This window comes from Tauraco erythrolophus, chromosome 7 (assembly GCF_009769465.1).
Source record: "Tauraco erythrolophus isolate bTauEry1 chromosome 7, bTauEry1.pri, whole genome shotgun sequence".
Taxonomy (NCBI): Eukaryota; Metazoa; Chordata; class Aves; order Musophagiformes; family Musophagidae; genus Tauraco; species Tauraco erythrolophus.
Window position 1 is genome coordinate 28,143,084 of NC_141471.1, and position 21,208 is coordinate 28,164,291.

The window sequence follows — 21,208 nt, forward strand, 5'->3', positions numbered from 1 at the left end:
CAGTCAGCCAAGGGCAGCCCTTGTGCACTGAACGTGTAAGAGGAAGATTGATAGCAGGGCTATTGTTTGTCACTATTTGGGAGACTTATATAGCAACCAGCTTGGAAACAATGTTGGCTAGTTCTGATTAAAATAGTGTCTGTGCTGTCTGGGTGGTGGGAACAGCCTGATCTGGCTTAGCCCTGGCCATTCTGCTCCTGCTCAGTAAGTTTCCAGCGACCCTCCCCATGCCGTGTGCACTTATAGGATAGGGCTCAGATCAGATGGTCTGCAGGAGATTTGTGGAAGGACTAGAATGTGCAAGGGAACACTACTCTTCTCTGCTAGTTCTAATGCTTGAGTCTCTTTTCCCCATTAAAATGTTAAGGTAAAATGTTTTATATCTCTTCTACATTAACCTGTGCCAAAATCCACTGAATCTATTTAGGAGGACTTTCACACACTTGTGCTCTCTGAAAAGGGTCCAGACTGGGAGCACCTGATCAAGCAGTTCTCCTGAGCCGTATACTTGTCTTTGGGCTCTGCGACGTTACTCCCTCTGCTCTTGTCTTTGGAAGACCCAAAGCTAATTTCAGTTTCCTTTTATGAAGAAGAAAGAAAAAAGAGAAACAGCACCTAATCCTTTTCTTCATGAAGAAACTTCTGGAGAAAGAACTTATGCACTAGATTTGGAAAAGATTGGCACTGCTTTTTCACTGAGATCCAATGGCATTTCACAATCCCCACTGAGAACTGTCCACAGGAGAACAAGCATAATTGTGATGCTCATCCAAACAATCAAGGAATGTCATATGCTATGTCTGCTGATCACAAACAGATCAGCATTAATTTCGTAGTCTGGAAAACAGCACAGGCTATTCAACATCGTCTTTGGGTTGCTAATCCTCAAATAATCTATTTCTTTTTCAATGTTATTGCCGTGGAAACTGGCTAAATTGCAGGTCCAGATTACATCTTTACCGTTCACTCACTTTCATTTTGATCTGCAGACATTCTTCAGTTGCCAGGAAGAGGCAAAGGACAAATCAACGTTGTTGCTTGAAACATCTAGTCACTACCTGTGCTCTCCAGCCTCCACTGTGTGTGTAGCCTCTTGCATTGTGTCTCCTAGGGCAAGAAACTTGAAACCTGAAGATCTGCTACCTGTGGCCTTGTTTTCTGTGATAACATTGCTCAGCCAAGCTTGAGGGGATAACACAGCTGATTGCTTTCTTAGCTATTTTCAAGCCTTTGCAAATGGTAACACAATGATGCAGAGGGAACAGCTACCATTTGGAGCACAAATCTAGGAAATGTTTTGCAAATGCACTAAAACTGTTGAAAACAAGTGTAATCAGGAGTCAAGGAGAATTGCTATTAAAAGTATGTATCAATGTCAAGAATGGTGAAGTCTCTATGTCAGAATTCAGATCATGAAGTAATGAAGGGAAGAACATGTCTCCACTACATGTATGGTCTGCATGTAAGAAATGATGACACTGAACAGGTGTTGCTATTCTCATATTTTGGGAATTTGAGTGCAGTCTTGAGTGTGTGAGATCTATAAATTTATTTTGGTTAGGCATTCAGCTGAGTGTGAGGTAAATGTGCCCTCTCTTGTAACTTGGTCTGGATTCTTAGAGGTGGAATGTAGGGGCTTTACCTCTTTAGAGACCTGTTGCAAGCTCTTGTTTTAATCAGATGATAATAGAGTTCTTTCCGATGGAATAGTCTTTATCTCTTGGGAAATTTTGTAGATTTGCAAGTGGATGGAGTGGAGGGAAAAAATGACATTAGTTATGTATGTTTTAAGTGTTTGGAAAACTTTTATGCATGTGTAAGTAGCCCCTAGGCAGCTATAAGATTAGAAATTGGCATTTATATAGTCCTAATATATGCTACTGACCTAGGTGACATTACTAGAGTTGTTTTCACACAGATAGCATTTTTAATGGAGTATCTATAATGCATTAGTCACTGATGCCTTTGCCTTGCATGAGGCTTTCAGATCCTTATGTCCACTTTCTCCTTTACTTGAGCTACAGTCAAGTTAAAAGGAAAAAATAAGTTCTTTATTACTGTATTATTTTGTCTCTGACCCTTTTGTAATACAGTTTCTTTTTGGAGAAGACTTTCTGTATCACTGTTAAGTCTTTCATGCCAATACACATCAATATGGATTATAAGAAGTTGAGGGGAATAAGTGCCCATACATTGCATGGGAAAGCACTTTTACATTACAATTCTTCATTTTTTTTTGTACGTACAGCGTATTGAGATTGATTCTCTTTCACTTTGACATGACAGAATGCAGCACATTCCCTTGTCTGTCTCTCCAGAGAGTGAGTTAACATTGGTAATAGAATGGGTAAGTTTACTAAGTGCAGGAGGTATTGTAATTATATGGCTTTGAGAGATCTGTTTCTAACCTCATTCAATAAGTTGTTAGTTTATATGAGTGATTCATTGACAGAGGTTGCTATTGTTGCAGAAGGGCTTGTGTAAATTGAGCATGGCTGGTTATATGGCTGGTTTTGGCTGAACCTGGTAGTATGATGTTCTCTGTATCCTCAAAATTTGTATTCAGAAGAAATGAGGGGAGTTTTAGATTTTGACGACTGTGATTATCCAGCATGTCTGCATGACTTGCTTTAGTGAAGGAGTGCTCTCCTTTGCTTTAGCCTCTGCTAGTGAGAGCAATGCATAATCTAGTGTCCATACTACAGGAAAGGGTGTTCAGGAGACAAACTTGTATTCCTAATTCCATCATGGATTCTCACAGTTTTCTTGCGTACAAGTTGTGGCTTCCCAAGGGAGGAAAAATAAAGTAAAATCAAGAGCCAGGGAATGAGTGTTGGCCTGAATATGTTAATTTTTGTATTTCTAAATTGGGAGATTATACGTATTTCACAGGACTCCAGAAAGGCTCTATGAGTGTTTGCAGAGTGCTTTAGAGATGGTAGCATGGCAAGTTGCACTGCAATGCAAGGAACAATGTCTTCACTTCAGACCACACCTCCAGAGCAGTTGTATGTTTGGTGACAGTCCCATATGACAGCAGTCCATTAAGAGACTGTTATAAATCTGATTTCCCCAGGTCATATAATTTCCCTCTTCCCCAGAAATTTTCTCTGGAGGAAAAGAAGAATAATGTCTTTATTTGTTCTAGATGCCTCCAGAATATGTCAGAGCTGGTGTCAGTGTGCCATTTGTTGGCATAGGCTCTATGTGATGTTCGTGCCCAGAGCACTGTTTTACAGCATGGCTTATCGTCAGTCCCAGGAGCGTGCAAAGGGTTAGACTCTGCAGTTCATGGCTAGTGCTCAGTCCACCTTATCATAAAAACGCAATTACAATAAATTGTGCCTGCAGATTTTACAGGTTATTCTGGATGCATCAACCATAGTTAAAGAGTTAGAAATCTTTCAGAAAAAGAAAAAAAAAAGTTGTGTTAACCAGTATTTGAAAGGAAACCCAGCTTCTTCCCTTTGTTTACCAATTATAAGTAATTTTAATAAGTTGCCTGCCTTGTCACAGTTTGACATACAAACCTTGTTTGATATACTGTGGCTGTCCCTTGCACTTGGAAGTTGAATATACTACATAGAGCATGTAACTAATGAGATGGGGTTTTGTTCATCCTTTCAGTTAATTCTGTGTGTTCTTTTTTCCCCTCGCTCCCTTTGTGCTGCACGGCTGATTACCACCCTAGGACCTTGCAATGGGACACAGACCCCTCAGTGCTGCAGCTCCAGTCTGACTCTGAACTCGGGTATATGTCAGCTCTTTTTGTTATTTATCATTTCTTTGCAAGAATTATGTTGAAAATGCTTCTCAGTTGAGCTGGTTTTGTGTGATTTTCATTTGCTTTGTTGATGCAAAAAGACCAAAATTTAAGTTTCCTTTTTTTACTTTCTTCAATAAGGAGCTTCAGCAAAGCCATCTTTGTGGAAAAAAAACCAACTATTTAAAGAAAGTTGTGAAAAGATAAGCTGCTATATCTGTTGCCTAAAGCACAATACAAATAACTATTTCATTACAGATGAAATGTTATTATTGTGGCACTTTACTGTGCATGTACAGTTACATTGGTCTTGTTTGTACCTGTTGATTCAGACTTTTCTCTCTGAATCATTTGCAAGGTACTTTTTCCCCTCCTTCCTGTCTTTGCCATAGTTATGCTGTTTTCACATGGAGTAACTATTTCCCCTTTTTCCTTAGGAGCTGTATATGCGCTTATAATTGTGCACTTAAATATGATCATAGTCCAAGAGTAATTACCATCTTAGTTGAGTTCATGCCAATCAAGCATTTTTTAAATTGTACTAGAGCTAAAATGAGTATTTCCTAGTTTAGGATGGAACTTCTCTATCCAAAGCATCTGCAAAAATTAGTTCATTTAAATAATTTAGAAACGCCTACCTGCAGAGATATTTAGGATAAATCGTTCCTCTAAAAAGGATCGGCAGCTGTCTCTCAAGCTTCAGAAACTAGAGCCAGAAGCAAAACCAAATCTCTATGTTGAAGAAATTGCTCTACCTATGAACTTGCAGGCTTGCCTCTGAGTCTCCAGGCAAGCGTCTTACGCTTTTACTAGTTTATGTGAAGTTCCTTCACTAATCTATAAGAAAAAACACAATTTCCCTTTAACTACTTATTTACAGCACTCCCAGCTGCAGTTAGGGCTATTCACCAGAAAAGGTGATCAGAAGGAGCTGAAGGCATCTGCAGAGCTTTCCATACAGGGTTTCTCCACATCAAGAACTGTTAGGAATATTGATAATTTCCACCTGAGTGTGGCTTCAGATAGATTCAGCTTCTACAACTTTATCTGGACCATAACAAAAAGGTGGAGTTTCTTGAGATGGTTTAATATACAGAAGTCTTTTAGAAGTCTCAGCTGCTCTTTCCCAGAAGTTTGGATTAAAAGATGAGCACACTCAAGAGCAAAGTTCCTGAAAAGGCTGTGCAAGGCAAGGAGGTTTATTTGACTCACATAAAGATAACCCTGTGTATAGCCACAAGACTTCAATCTTTTATGAGCAGTCAGTGCACAGACAGAAAAGAAGCCAAAGAGTAAATTATAGAATCATCAAACGGTTTGTACTGAAAGGGACCTTAAATATCATCTAGTTCCAAGCCCCCTGACATGGGCGGGGACACCTTCCACTAGATGAGGTTGCTCAAAGCCTCATCCAGCCTGGCCTTGAACACTTCCAGGGACCAGCCACCCACAACTTCTCTGGGCAACCTGTTCTTGTGCCTCACCACCCTCAGAGTGAAGAATTTCTTCCTTAGGTCTAATGTAAACCTTCTCTCTTTCAGTTTAAAGCCATCACCCCTTGTCCTATCACTACACACCCTTGTAAGACCTTTCTGTCTTCACCAATAATTACCAGGATGTGGGCAACACTAGGCATTTGTACAGGCATCAACAATTCCCAAACTAGAAATGTTTTAGGTGAAAAATTCCACACATTGTGTCAGCACAGCACTCCAGGATAGAGCTTGCTTCTTGGTTAGTAGTTTACAAAGAGGCTAACCCAGCTAGCGGTTAAATCCAGCTCTCCATTAGGATCAGTGTTACCCATCCTCAGGCAGTTAAGGAGGTACAGATTGACCTCATGTGAAACTGTTGTCAGAATTAGGTGAGGTTCTAATTAGGCCCAGATTAGACACATAATTAATTAGAGATTATACTTAACCAAGACCACAAGCAAGAAGTTCTTTTAATGCAGAAGGCATTAAATGGAACCAATAGCCAGAGGCAGCAGATGACTGGTTACACAGGAAGGTCTAACTGACCAAGGAGGTAACAGTGATTTCGTATCTGGTGCAGAAGGAGGGAAAAGCACATAAGATTTTACTGGGGTGGGATATTTATTAAAGCTTGAATTCATACAAACACTCAGTTAGAGCAGCTATAAAAATGTAACACTACTAAAACTTCCATTAGCTGAAGGATATCACAAGCTGTAGAACTTTTCCCGCCCTACATAGGATTTTCAGACAGTCATAACTTTTGTTCATATTGACAAGTCACAGGTGGTTGTAAGGAGGGAGACTTATTAATTTTTCCTCTTTGAAAAGAAGACTCAGAGCTGTAACAACTATTTCTGCTCTAGTAGTTTGTTACATGATATGACTGATTCATACTGATTACCTGCTGAATCTAATTGCGTTCAGCTTAGTAACAACTCAGCCAGTAAAAGAGATTCGAAAAATATATAGCTGATGTAGTGTTAACCAGCTGAAAGGTTCAGTAGTCATCCAGTGATGACAACTTCCTTTTGAGACTCTATTTCCTTTCAGATCAATCTTAATTGAATATCTAAAGCACTGTAAATTAATTAGATCCAAAAAAAAAAAAACTTTGACCTCTGTTCTTTTGACAATCTGGAAAACAGAGAGGATATGGATAATGTGCATTAATTTTCTGCTTTTCCAAATTGAACTCTCTAATGACATGGTAGTTCAGAAATATCATGTCTGTGAATTTATTTCCCATAAATGTATAAATATGCTTGCACTTGTTGATCTAGGCAACTAGACTTATTTAGCTGATTTGTTTATTAGGTACATATTCTTTTCTCAGCTGAAAGTTGGCATTTTTTCTAGTAAAACATTTGCAAGTAAATGTTTGTTTATTCTTCCTTCCCTACAGACAATCAAATAATATTCAGGAAATAAATTTATTTACCACCACCACCACTGTTGAGTGAACTGTGTATGACTAAAAGCATTCATTATCATGTTCAACTATCTCTCTTCTTTTTCCCTTACCCACTTATAGTTAGTTGGCTTTATTGGTTTATTTCATATGGTTTATTTAAAGTTGGGAAAGTAGTAGAAAAAGGCTAACATGCCCTGTTCCAGCTGCGTCTTGGAGCTCCCCTCCAGCCCTTGCATTAGGACTCTACTAATCATAAACCTACATCAATTCCACTAGTAATGACTCCTGTAGAAGGGAGAATCTCCTTCTTTGTGGAAATTACCCACCTTGCCAATTAAAGGCTCTATTATTGTTCTCAGGTGAACATCTGATAGTCCTAATCCAGCTTGATTTACACTCACTGTGCCTTTTCCACTACTGTGTATCTCAGGCTGAGGATTAACTCTCTTGAGCAGACAGAACATTGTATTAATGATGGTATGAAAGAGAATTCTGTTGCATGTTATGATGGGCACAAGCAGGTCATTTATCTCTCCCATTTACAGTCCCTCTCAGCAGCGTGATCTAGAGGTTCACTAACTGTACTTTATTATGGCAAATGATTCCCAGGTTAATTTTCTTCGCTGCAATTAGGTGCTTCTCATGCATAGTGTATTGTGTTTCATCTTAGCACACTAAAGTATTTTTTTTATCCTGTTCATAGAAGCAAACATTCTTGTTCCTCCTACTGATTTACGTTTAACATGATTCATTTTGATTTCATGTATTCCATCTTAGACGCAGACTGCACAAACTAGGGGTGTCAAAGATTACCCAGGTTGATTTCTTACCTCGGGAGGTGGTATCGTACTCCAAGGAGACACAGACGCCTCTTGCCACACATCAATCTGAAGGTAAGATTATTTTTTTGTTTTCAAAAACGTTTTCATAGAAAATAAGTATTGGAGGGAGAGTTGGAGAATGTAAGAAAAATAATAGCAAGTCATAATATAGCTACTTATCACATATTTTCTACAAGTCAGGTATTGTTTATGTGATTAATAGGTGTTCTGTTGAGAATAATTATAATAATGGCTTTAAATTCAGCTGGAACCAAACTACTTCTGCCTCACAATGGGCTTACATCACAGTATAATGAGAACATATTTTCAAATAAATCATTATGAATATAATTAAAATAGTGCTTTATTCTATTTTTCTTGCTTTCTCAAGGAAGTTATTCATTCCATGCTTTGTAGAGAGGCCGTGATAGAAAGTTGCCCTCAGATATTTGGTCAGTGTAATTGTGTCCCCCTCTAGTAGGTGAATCTTAGGAGAAGTTAATTTAGCTTCATGTGCTGAAAAAGGAGACTTACATACTTCGATGTAGACCGTTTCGCTTTCTCTCTGCTGACAGATATATTATCTCTGCTCATGGAGCTGTTTATTAGCTGGTTGGCTTTCCTGTTCATAAGTAAATACATGGAGTAGTTAGTAGGGGAGTGTTGATCCTTAGACTACACGCTTGCCAGTGTTGTGCTGCTGATTGCAGGTCAGTTGAAACCTTTTCAAAGGAATGTAAAACTGTACATTAGCCTGATGTAATTTACACACTATTACAAAGTAGATAGAAGAAAAACTGAGGACAATCTTGACTGTAATGTTTGGTGTTAGCAATGAAGGATCAATAAAAGTTCAACAATTGGGTGCTTTCCTAAACTACAGTGTAGAACTTCACCAGGGTCCATACAGAAGAAGAAGATTCGAGTAGGTCGCAAAAGGCGAACGAGTAAATCTGTCTAAATGTAAGTTACTGTCAGGGAAGATACAGTGATAAACATAGCCAGCTTTTTTTCTGCAACTGGGTCACCAGGTCTGCCTTTAAGAAACAAGAAATGAAAACCGCTGAGCTAGATACTCAGATTCTGCTTTCCCAGACCATAAGTTTGCCCTAGTCATCTGTCTGGAATAGTGCCTTCAAGCATGGACAGCTCTGTTGCTTGCGTGCTGCTTCTTGAGCAGCACATCCTGACAGCTTTGCCTTCTCAGAGGGACAGGCTGCCTCAGAAGCTTCCCTAGCTCAATCCAACTCATCTCTGCTCGTCTCTGAGGGCTGCTGAAGCCTTGAGAAAATGGAGTTTGCCCCTGAGACTTTGCCTTCCTGGCATGAGACCAGTAGGTGCTCAGCCCTGGGGCATTATCACGGAGTCTTGTTAGACAAGACAGAGAGGATGCCCTTTCTCCCTGACACAGGGCCTTTATCCAAAGGATACTGGGAGCTGAAGACATGGCTTTGACGTGTTTTCCTCTCCAAGACCTGCAGCTCCAGCACTTGTTAGCTGATGTGCCTTTCTGAATAGACCAACCTCTCTCGAGGAAGCTACTTCTTCCAATGAGTTATTCTTGCTTTTTTCCAAGGAGCTCTTCAACTATTGCAAAATCTTTTTCTTGGGTAGACAAGAGGACAACGTCCTACCCTTCAAGGAAAAAAAAAAAAACCAAACCAACCAACAGTGTGCTGCTGTGAAGCCTGACAGTCGGGACAGCAAGCACAGAGGGCATTGTGGCTTTTCTTGGTTCTCCCAACACAGAGGAAGCTCTTGTTTCTCACTTGTGTGAAAGAAGAGAAGTGCAAACGTAAAAAACAATGGGCTTTAAATTGCCTAGGCCAAACCTGTGGTGGTGGGAAAGGTCAAATGGTGGTAAGTGGGTTTGGTGACTGGATTTGTTATCTTTCATATTCTGTGTCATCACAGTCAAGGGAAAAAACATCAACAAAAGTGAAGTTTTAAATTTAAACACAGAGAAAATATTGCCCAATCACTTCCCTCAGATGCGTGGGGGAAAGTTTAACTTACATTTCCTTTCCAATCTGCTGCTAGGGAATCCTCTGCAAATAACTTGGACATGAATGTGGCCCTGCATCAGTAAAGGACAGTTGGGAAAGTCTGGTTGTTCCATTGAAATGGTATTTAATTAGAAACTCTCCAGGGGGTAAATAAGCTCTGTGATTTTGGTCTTCCGGGTCTGATGGAAATGTCTTCTCAGATTCTCAATCTCCCAAGCCTCTTTATGAATGCTGAGCCCTTCATACTGTTACTATAAACATGAACAGCAAACGGAGGGGAATTCCTCAGGAGAGCAGTTTTGAGAAGTCTCTACGCTGTTCCTGTGCATTCATGTGATAAAATATAGCCATTATCTTTTCAAGATAAATTGTTTGGCCATTACTATGGTTATGTGCTCAGTTATTCAGTATCTGAAGCCTTAAAGTTTAAGAAAAGAAAAAAAGAAACCCCTTCTTTACTTCCATGAGTCTGACTTCAGCTTTCAGAATTCACTCTTTCACTGCCTGCCTTGGACACTGGACATGTCAAAATGTGGAATTTTAGGATGAGATTGTCACATGCTTACTTCTGATTTGGAAGACAGATAACAAAGTGTATAGCTGGGTGGAAAGATCTTTCCTGTACAATTAAGCCACCAAAAGAGGACTTTGAACGGGCTTAAGTCCTGCAGCTTTTTTGAAATGTCGGTATCAGGTTTTCTGCACATTGCTTCTCTAGAAAGAAAGAAACAAACTCTGAGGTACCTTCGACTTACTGCTGTTCTGGAGCTCACTGGATGTAGGTCTTTGTGGTAATGGCCATTCCTCACCAAACCTTATAAAACTGGTAAAGGAAAGCTTCGTTGTGGTAAGCACAGTGTGGTGCCAGAGCCAGATTCTGTGAGCACTGAAGTCTCAGCTTGTCAGCTGCTAATTTTAGAAGAAATTATGTGGCATTATTCTTCACTATATAAAACCAGATTAACTCCTCTTTTCAGAGCAGGTAATTTGCTGTATTTCAGAGGAATAATGACATGTCATTTTCCCCATCCACTCTATTATTTAGGGAGATGTGTATATGCATCATTCAACCCTTTGATCACAAGTACCTAATTCTTTTGCTTTATTTAGGTCACAGTGCGCTTCAGCTTTTTCTTTTCTTCCTTGTAGGATGACTTAAAAAACACCCAGATCTTGGCTCTGGAGCCTGAGGAAAAAAAAAAAAAGTGCTCTTTAATTTTCCCCTCCTCTTTCTGTAATTGGACTTGAATTTAGGTATTCGTAGGCATTGAGAGACATTTCACTTGTGCAGCTTTTTCCATTCTGGAGTTGATTAAGACCTAGACTATGCCAAATGTTTTCTGAGAGGTCTCTGGGACACATTCCTTTGCCGTACAGAGACTCTCACATTGCCCCAGAATGGCAGCCCCGTGTAGCCTTCAATGGTTGGACCCTCCAAAGCACTGCAGAACTGCCCTTCACTGAAGGCACACCTGGGAGAAAGCAGCAACAGAAAAGCCATGGCCTGACCTCTGCCCAGGATGAATCCCTCACTGCCATACAGCAGTGGAAGGAGGTCTGTATGTCTGCCTGCAAGCTACATTTTCAGATTAGGGAAGTGGCCTGGAAATTCGAGCTCTGCTAGGTGCCGACCTCAGCTCCAGCTTACTGTTCTCCTGCTCTCTAATGGGCCAGGAGGTAAAATCCCAGTGAGGAAAACATCACGCTGTACCTGCACTGAGAAGGGAGATACTTCTCTGATCTGGCTCCCTGCAAAACCAGGTGGGCAGCAAGAAGGTGAAGATCTGTGAGCTCTCTGGCTTTGCTGAACAGTATCACAATATTATTATTCCTCTTTTGTGAAGTAGGAACTACTTCTTCATCGATAAAATGAGATGTTCTCATTTTTCTGGCTTGCCAGGCTGCCAATGCAAATAGGTTAGTCTGAAATGCATTTCTGAAAAGGTAGATCCCGTATACAGGGGAAGAAGATCTAACTTCCTAGAACAGTGGAGGTCCTATGTACTTTACCTGTTTATTGTCTTCAACAGATGGTTGTTCATATGGGAGAAAACAATGTGGTCCCATACTCACCTCCTGAGCAGGGTAACCTCATCCTGCATCACAAATGTTTCCCGAGTTCTGACAAAGAACACAATTCAGGCCCGTGCTCCATCTGTTTATCTGCTGTATTCAAATAATGAGGAGATTTTGGCTATTAGGGAAAGAGGAAGAATAAGCTCTTTACTCCATTTGAAAGTAGACTGGAATGCAGTGGCAAAACAGAGGAGAAAATCCAGAGGCTGAGTTGAGTTCTGCATCTCTCTGACACTGTAATTCTCTGAAATAATGTTCCTGAAAGTTATCCTTTTTAAAGCATTGAGGAGAGGGGAATTCTGCTCACAGTCCAAAGCTCATGAGACCAAGACACGTGAGTTTGGATATCTGTGTGTGATACCAAATGTAAGTGACTACTATAGGGTGAACCAAAACTCTAGGCACCATTGACTGCATTGACTAGTTCTTCACTGACTAGCTTGATAGCAGAGCACTTCATGTAGGTGTATTAGTGTAAGTTTCTCATTATTGAGTAAACTGTGTATGACTAACAGTGTCATACACTGACACCGTGTGAGGGCTGTGTCCTACTTTGAGTTTGATAATCAGATGAGGAGTGACCTGTGACTAGGACTGACAAGCCTCAGTGCTGTGAAAACAAGTCAGGCCTCTGGAAGTTCCATGATAAAATCCGTAGATAAAGGTATTTTTACTTTGATTGTTAGGAGCCGAGACTTCCATATTTCATCAGCGTGGAGCTCTGGCTCTCTCTATCCTGTAAGATAATGTGCAGCAAACCTCTAGCACAGCAAATTCTGCACCATGCCTGCTGTGCCTTCCCATGTCTGAGGGTAGCTCCGCTCCAGCTTTGTCATGCACGCTGGACTTAAGAAAAGCTAGTCCCAGAACTAAGCGAGATCATACTTGAGCTTTCCCATACCACGTCTGTCTAGAGCTCACAGATCAGAAACTGGGGATTAAGTTAAAGAGCTTACTTTGGCTTTTCCCTTCCAGAGAATCTTAGAGCTCAGCTCCAGCCTGAAGAGGACAAGTCTGGACCCAGGAGTAGCTCTGAACCTCTCAATTAATGGAAAATACAGATGCACATTTGTGCATCGCCATATATGCAACTTATGTGTCAGGATACATGAAAATACATGTGATGGAAACGCACCGTACATAATCGGAGGGGAAAGCAGAGACCCTCTGTTGTAAGCAAAAGGTGCTGTTGGAAAGCAGAGCAGAACCAGGATAGAAATCACTACTAAAAAGAGGAGACAACCTAAAGATGTGGTAAAGCAGAAGTTCTGTTTTTAAAGAGACAGAGCCTTAGTATTAGTACTAACGAACACTAATTTTGCAAGAAATATTATGGTCTGTCCTAGGCAGTGTCATGTATCACTGAGTGTTTTTAGTTAGCTATAAAAATCTAGTTTGCCCTTTCTTCTCAAACCTCAGTCCATCAGAGTCATACTGTGGATCTCAATAGCTGGCATAAACACCCAAATTCAAGACCGCTTTGTTTGGTTAAATCAACAAAGCTTATTTTGTACTGTTGTACCAGACTGTACAAGATTGGATGAGACTAGAACGAAGCGGAGCAAAGATTTGAGGCATTGCACTGTATAACAGTCTTTAAATAATTCCCCTTTATGCCTGTCACAACTGCTTCCATCCTTTTCTAAATAACAAGATTTCAAAGGTGGAATTTTTTTTTATTTTTTTTTAATTCAAATTGGGCATAAAACTCTTTCACAGGCATTCAGGCAGCTCCCCCAGGTGGTGAAGCGACGAACTGACGTGTCGTGCCAAAGGGATGCTGGAGGTGAGGAAGGGATGCTGGTGTGACCTGCAGAGAAACACTCGCCTCATCTTTTGTTTGAGGCAAGAATTAGACTTAACAGAAGATGCTTGAGTTGTGTGGCTGAAAAGCTGTATGAATGTAAGTGCTGGTGAAAGAAGCGTGAGAGGAGACCGAGCTATTATATCAAAAGTTGGAAAAAAAGAAACAGATATTAACTAGAAACATAAAAAGAAATGGCTTAAAAATTCAGTTATAGGTATTATGACAAAAATCCAGGGGAATAATAAACGAGTGAAATCAGCTGCAATCCCTTGCTCTTGCTAATCCCTTCCTGAAGTACAATTAGTTAAGTGCAGTTTAAAATACATGTTCTCCAGGACAGCCACATCAGGCAGGTACCAGGTGTAGTGGGTCTGTGTTCCACTCCTAGTAAGCTGCAGACATAAGGTGTATACCACTAAAGGCTTCCTTGTACCAGCTGGTTCATGATAATTTTATGCAGTACAGAATGAAGATAAAGGCTTGGCTTTGAAAAACAGGTTTCTGTGGTTTTTGTTGTGCAGAATAATGTATTTGATTCTGACAAAGGTTTCTTCTGGGAGGAAGAATGAAAAAGCCGTAGTCTGTGGTCATGCACAGTTTGGTGCAGGAGGAGACATCAAATATCTAATTTCCTGAAATATGTAGCAGACATGGGCCAAAATAGAATATTTTTATGACAGTCCCACTCCATTTCTAAAAGGATGTGGATGGCCTGTTACATCCACAGTCTACCAGTGTATTTATCAGTGATCATTGCTACAGTATTTGCTCCCATTCCCTGTCTCTCCTCCCAGGTCCTCTCTAAAGACTTCTGGAGAAGGATTTTTCTTATACTTAGGATGGTTTTCAGATAGTTTTCAGCAGAGAGCCCTCTTAATGCTAAACTGTTTTGAACAGTCAGATCTGAAAATTTATTAAGCATCGGTAATTCTCTGGGAATTATCTACTAAGAACTGATTTAACAGAGAAAAGAGTGGCTCTGGTCACACACAGTAGGAGATCTGAGGAAGGAAAACTCTTTAAGGATCTTAGACTTTGTCCCTGGTCGTTTCATTACACAGGGACAGAGTAATTTGACTCTTTGCAGCTCCTCCGCAATCTAAACAAAATCTGGGAAGGTCTTCTGAAAACCAGGCCATGGGAATTTCCTGCTTCAAAGTGGCCCAGGATTTCTGCAGACCCTGGTTTCTCTTGCACGAGGTACCTCTGCATTAAATGTAAGCCCAGGAAACATCTCTAATCATTCTTTACAGGGATGGAAGGAGAAAAACAGACTTGTCATAACTGCACCTACACCTTCTCTAAACCATTCAGGCTTCAGAAAATGAGGAAAAAAACAGAAAGGTGAACTACCTTTCTCAATGAAACAAGGAACCAGCTTTTAGGCTGTGGCTGCCTCAGAGGGGACTGTTGTGCAACTGGCATTCTGTGCATGGAAGCACACACATTCAAAGCCTCTGCAGACAGCATGGAGAAGGACCATGCTCTGCCTCCCCTCCTTGCAGATCCTGCTTGATCCTAGTGGATGATTCTTGCTCTGTTCTTTTGGGCAAGTGGATTCCTTCCTCCACTCAAGAGATGGGAGGCTACTCTGCCCTAGGACAAAACAAAAAATGTTGTAGTTAACCCCCTTGTGCAGAACCCAACCTGCTTCTTTAGTTGCACTGGGAAGTACATAATTGAGTGAGATCCTAGTACATCTGCCTTTGACCCGTCTTTGTGTCTTGACATCTGAAACTAGCTGTGATCCATGAATTGGGAGAGAAGCCCTGTAACACCTGTATGCAAATTAAATCCTTTGTTGGCTGGAAATGAAAACCTTCCTCTAAGCCTTTCCTCTCTGGAAAAGATGCTGGCCATGTTTTACACATGAACAACTGCTATATCAAGCTGATTTGTGATGTGTTCCCCTCAAGCAACCAAGTAGTTCTAAACTTATTTGCAAATATAAGACTATCAGTATGTTACAACTGAGCCTTAGCATGAGAACAGAAGGAAGCTAACCCACTAAGAAACAGGACAATGACCTTCCCAGTCAACAGTCAGTGAAAAGACAGTGGCCAATTTTCTCTATTTGCCATTTTCACATGTTCCTAGTTCTCACTTTACCATATGTATCACTTCAGTAGTATTTGAACTTACTTTGAATTAACAATGTGTTGCACATATTACAATGCTCAAATTAGACATTATAGATATGAACATGTAAAAAGAGGGAAAGTTGGGTTAACAATGTTTCCAACTGAACAATGAAGACACAGCTTTTTGTTTTCTTCAGAAACAAAGCATGCTTTTTTTCTACCATCCCTGCAATTCCTTCTTTAGCCTAATGGATGGTGCCTATTCAGTATATACAAGAAAACTAATAGCCACCACCTTCTATTGCATGTTTAGTAACCTTTGGCAAACTCTGTAACATGGACCAATCTTTACTGGAATTAAATACAAGATTAAGAAAAATGTGCATTGCAGAAGTAGCAGTTGTTAATCCTCAGTGCTCTAATTAGCACTTAATCTTTCTAATCCTGTAAGTAGATGCAAAATCAGGGCTGAAATAGACACAGACCATAATGTGGAAAGCCCTTCATTAACAGTATTAAAAAGATATACAGAAAAAAGCACTGCTCTGTTACTTCACACTTCTCAATTTGTTTCTTGGCACTTGCGACTCAAAGAACGGAAAAAGATTCATGTGCCAAAATCCCCTCCTCTGTTTTAACCCACGCTACTGATGTACTGGGTCAAAAATTATGCAGCTGAAAATTCTACTGTTCATCACCTGTCTGTTTTCAATTCTATAGCTGAGCCACAGCTTAAGACCCTTCTATAGTCTCCTTTAATTGGCTCATTTCCATGGGAGAGGCCACCTGCCTTGTGTAGAGGACTGTCAGCTGCTTGCCCTCAGACTAACCAGGGAGGGAGCCAAGTGGCTGAGTTGGGTAGAATGGAGAGAGTTTGGCACATGCCATATTATTACCCACTGTAAAGATGAATGGAGGATGCACCCCAAGCTGGGTCTTTGTTCACCAAGTGTATCTTCACAGCCCTGAAGCCGAGCACCTGGGCGGAGCTCTCCAACAGCAGCCCTGGGCCTCCCTTCTCCCGCCAAAGGTCGTGTAAAGCCATGCTGTGTTTATTATAATGACAAATTGTAGATCTCATCTGAAGTACTTGAGAATCCCTTCTTCAAAATCAGTAGTAGCTGGATCCTTCGCAGAGAATCCAGGATGGATTTGCTCACTTACACACACTCGCAAGAGTTACTATGAAAACTGAAGAAGGGATCTGGATGAAGAAACTTTTAATGAAATGGATATGTCAGTGAAATAAAAGTCTCAACATGAATTCCCACTGGCCACTATTAATAGAAGATGGAATTCTCTTTTTGCTGCAATACAATAGGCTGTCTCCACAAATAATGTCACTTTTCAACCAGACTCTGGGCTGCCACTTGCCCATCTATCTTATTTTAAATAAACTTAGCATAAATTCACTCTGAGTCACAATTAATTTAGAAGTATGTCCTAGCCATAAACCTTTGAAACAGTGCTTGCGTTTCCTGAAAGTTAATGCCCTATTTAAGACCAACATGAAGTGAGAATATAATAATTATTTTTCTAAAATGTATTGCACTCAAACCCTGAAGCTTCACACTTATTTTAAGTCTATGATTGCCTGTTGTTGCTGTGGATACTCTTTTTCTTTTTTTTTTTCCTTACCCCACTTGCCTTGTAAAGTTTGCCACATCAGGGCTCAAAATGGGTCCTGCTCCTCTAAGTTTGGCACAAGCAGATCCCTTGTGCAAGTTGCACAAGCAACTTCCTACTCACAGGGCTCTTTCTCACACTTTTTCCCCCCCTCACTCCTCTCTCCCTTGAATAGCCCTACTGGACTCAGCAGCTGCTGGGTTTTGAGGGGTCTTTCAGATCTCACTGCTTGGCTTGAAGCAGAACTTTTCTGAAGGTCTGGCCCCAACTGTGGAGCTGGAGAATTTTTGAAATTTTAGCCCTTAATCATAGTTGTTTCATATTTTGTGTCTTGTCATCTCCACCCAGATGTTCAGCTCATACTCTCCCTCTGCTAGGCACCAGTTACTCAGCAATGACATGCTCAAAACAACCAGTCATCTGCCGTGAAACACAGAAAGCATTGAAGATTTTGCCTGTGACTGCATGAAGAACTTTCTGTGCACTGATGCTGCATCACAGATAATGTGCAAGTTGAAAACACAGCTCAAACCAACCTTCCAGAGTGGAGTCTCAAAATTGCTTTGACCTCTTGTCTTCACAAACAAGAGGTGGGGGGCATATATATTGTGATGGGTTGACTTTGGCTGCTCACCCAGTTTCTCTCTCACTACCCCTTCCTCGACAGGACAGGGGAGAAAATAAGATGATAAAGCTCATGGGTTGAGATAAGAACATGGAGATCACTTACCAATTACCATCATGGGCAAAACAGACTTGACTTTGGGAAAAAATGATTTATTGCCAATTAAAATTCAGATGGTGAGAAATAAAGACATAATTGAAATAACACCTTCCCCTCCTCTCCTTTTTCCCAGGCTCAACTCGTCCTTCATTCCCAGCTCCTCTACCTTCCCTCTATGCAGAACAACGCAGGGAGATGGGGGTGGGGAGCTGTCGTTAGTCCATAGCAGTTCCTCTCTGCCACTCCTTCCTCCTCAAACTTTTTCCCTGCTCTAGCATGAGAGGGACCCACAGGCTGCAGTCCTTCAGGGTAAATCTGCACCTCGGTACTCACAGGGCTCTTTCTCACACTTTTTCCCCTCCTCACTCCTCTCTCTACCATGTGGTGTTTTGCGCTTTCTTAAATATGCTGCACCAGCAGCATGGCTGATGGGCTCAGCTGTGTCCTGCGGTGGGTCTGCTATGGAACTGGCTGTGTCTGGCATGGGGCAGCCCCTGGTCTCTTCTTACAGAGGCCACCTCTGAAGCATGCACCCCCTACCAAAACCTCACCACCTACACCTGATACATACGTGTATTTAGAAAAATTGATAGCTTAATAGTCAAAATTCAGATGTTTCTTGTATGACAGGCGTGGGATCAAGACTTTGCTTTGCCTAACAGGTGAAGGTTTTAACTGGTAAAGTGTTGGATGATCTGGGCTAAATTATTTATTGGACCAGGCACCAGAACCGTAGTGGTCAATATTCTAGCTGAATGTTCATTATCATTATGACATAGGATTGATCTGTCTCTGCCTAGCTAGAGTAGATACCTGTCCTGTCATACTTTGGTATTTATGCATCTGAGACAATGTTTTAAAGTTATTGGCTAATTTAGGTCCCTCTTGTGTTTTCTGACAATAGAAGAGTTGGTGATAGATTCCTTACTTTGGAGGAGATCCATTGCTGAGGGTGCTGAAAAGTGGTAGAGGCTTGCCTAGACCAGAGGCAGAAGCTTGGTTCTTGTCAAGTCAGTTGCATAGGCTATATATTTCTGATGATGATCCTAGAGAATGGTCCATGATGCCTGTGCCAAATGGTATGGATTGGGTCATCTTACCTCCTGTGTTCAAAACTCAGAATCTCTTGGAACAGTCAGGTGTACCTGTACTGCTTCTTGTCACTCTCACAGTGTACTGTGGCAGCCATCCCATCATCTTACATGAGACAGCACAAACTCTTCTTGCACGCATTTCACATGTCTTACCTGTGAGTGTGAGACGTGCTGGGATTCACTTGGAGGGATGGTTGAGGCCAAGAACACTGCACCCAACACAGCCTTGTGGAGTGGGATATGAACCCTAGCCCAGACTGTCCTTCACTCTGTGCCCAAGTTTCCAGGCTGATGGAACTACTTGATTTGGTGCAGATGTGAACTGGGCGTGATATAACATGCTTACAGTTCAACTCTTCTTGTCTGCATTTTATTCTTTGCTAGATTGGGTAACATGGAAAGCTTGGATTCAGGGCTGTGGATTTCCAAACAGGCAGGGTTTCCGGGAGTTAGGCACTGGAGCATTTGCCTACATTTTAAGGATGTAAGAGTTGCTAAGCAAGCTAAGATACAATAAATTTACATCTGGGTCTCAGTTGTGCAGTCATGAAAATGTGTCCAGTGAACAAAGTGAGCTTCCGTTTCCAAGGCGGCCGTGGGCAGAGTTTGGGTTGAGTGTGAAGGATTGAGTGTGCAGGCACGCGTGTGCTGCTGATCCTGTATGCTTGGGAGACATCAGTTCTGCGATTCCTGGGTTCTAACAGTGTGGAGGCAGAGAGTGAACAGCAGATGAATCTGGTCTCCCTTTTCTCTTTTTGTCTCTCTAATCTGTGGACTGAACTGTGTTAAAAAGTTGTAGATATATTTATATAGTTATTTAAGTATTTACGTATAGGTATAGCTATAGATACACTGTTTAGCTAATGTATTATCTATCTATAATAGATTGTTTAGATAATATATTATCTATCTATCTATATTGTATCTATAGATGTACAGATACTTGTAGATACATATATGAAGCTGACCACTACAAGATCTCACCACCTGGCAAATGATAGCCTTGGGGACAGAGCAATGGAGTGAACGTCAGGAGCCTTGTCTTTGTTTCAATTTACACGTGTAATTCAGAGCAAATCACAAACTGAGTTACAGTCACCACAGAGACAAAGGTATATTTCTTCATTTACCCATGGCGGAGACCATGAGCAGTTTAAACATGAACTAAGTTATCTCATAGCTGCCAAATTTACTAGGATTTTTAGCTGTCACACAGCTACCTGATCTGGCAGCATAACTAACGCTAGTACCCAAGCTAACCAGTTACATATTTGTTCAGATAACTCCAATATTTCAGTGGAATTACATGCAATAGCTCTACCTTGAGGAACCTAGCCTGTTTGTGTAGATTCTCTGTGGTCAAAACAGTGAGACAGACCCTTTCAGAAGACAATTTACCCTACCTATTGTATTTATCGTAACACTGAAAGAATTACGATCTGTTTGTGCCTTTCTCCATTGCCCACAGGACTTAGCCAATACGTTTCAATTATAAGCTTCATTTTTAGATTGTTGAGGTTAGATTAGATAATTCCCATCATTTTGTGATGGGAATATGGGCAAATGTGTTATGCAGTGTTTTTCTGTCAACCCTTGAAACAGTTCAGAGACTATTATTATTGCTATTTTTTTTTCTTCAGCTCCTTCGTCTTTTAGGTGTTCTCCTTTGAAGTTTTGTTGTTCCTGTGTGAAAGCAAAGTGAAAAAGCAGGCATCTTATTTTCCTCTGAAATCTATGTAATTGAGGATAGCACTTCTGCAGTGGATATTTAAAGGCAATACGGCAGAGAAAAAACAGAAAAATTACTTTGCTCTTTTGTTTCTTCAGTTAAATAGTGTTTTCATACTAGTCAGAACACTTTATTGTGTTACACTTCATGTGCTAACATTGATTTTGATCCACCAAGCTAATTTTGGTATTGTATAGTTGCTCAAATGCATGTTTCTGTCACATTTTGCTCAAGGCATATGCAAAATCACATTTGCTCAAGGTAGAACTAAAGCCCTTCAAATTCCTTCCCCCAAAAAGGACTAAGCACCGAGTTCAGATCTAAATCTAAAACTTATAGCACCGTGACTATGAAATGGACAAAACCACAAGTCTGTTTGCTGAGGTGAAGGATACACTTTTGTCTGCTCTTTCTCCACTTTCAACACTATCACATAGGTTATGAGATTGTTTATTTGACTTGTGATATTTCTTGTATCAGAGCGTCTTGATGTGTGAAAAATGAATGCCCAACCCTTATGTATTAGCTATGCAGTGAGTATGTTTTCAGACCTAATTACTGAATTAGTACTAGTTTACAATTATCCTTAATA

At 40.7% G+C, this 21,208-nt stretch overlaps 1 protein-coding gene across 4 annotated transcripts in view; it reads left to right on the plus strand.

Annotated features, from left to right (window-relative positions):
- The window catches only part of DYNC1I1 (dynein cytoplasmic 1 intermediate chain 1), a 177,262-nt gene that overhangs the window by 19,418 nt on the left and 136,636 nt on the right, over positions 1-21,208 (plus strand). For 2 of the 4 annotated variants that reach the window (XM_086614292.1, XM_086614293.1), the window contains exons 4-5: positions 3,692-3,751; positions 7,430-7,545. In XM_086614292.1, the coding sequence (XP_086470418.1) occupies positions 3,692-3,751; positions 7,430-7,545 (176 nt within the window). The remainder of the gene's footprint in view (positions 1-3,691; positions 3,752-7,429; positions 7,546-21,208) is intronic. The other 2 variants (XM_086614294.1, XM_086614296.1) reach the window with 1 other exon arrangement.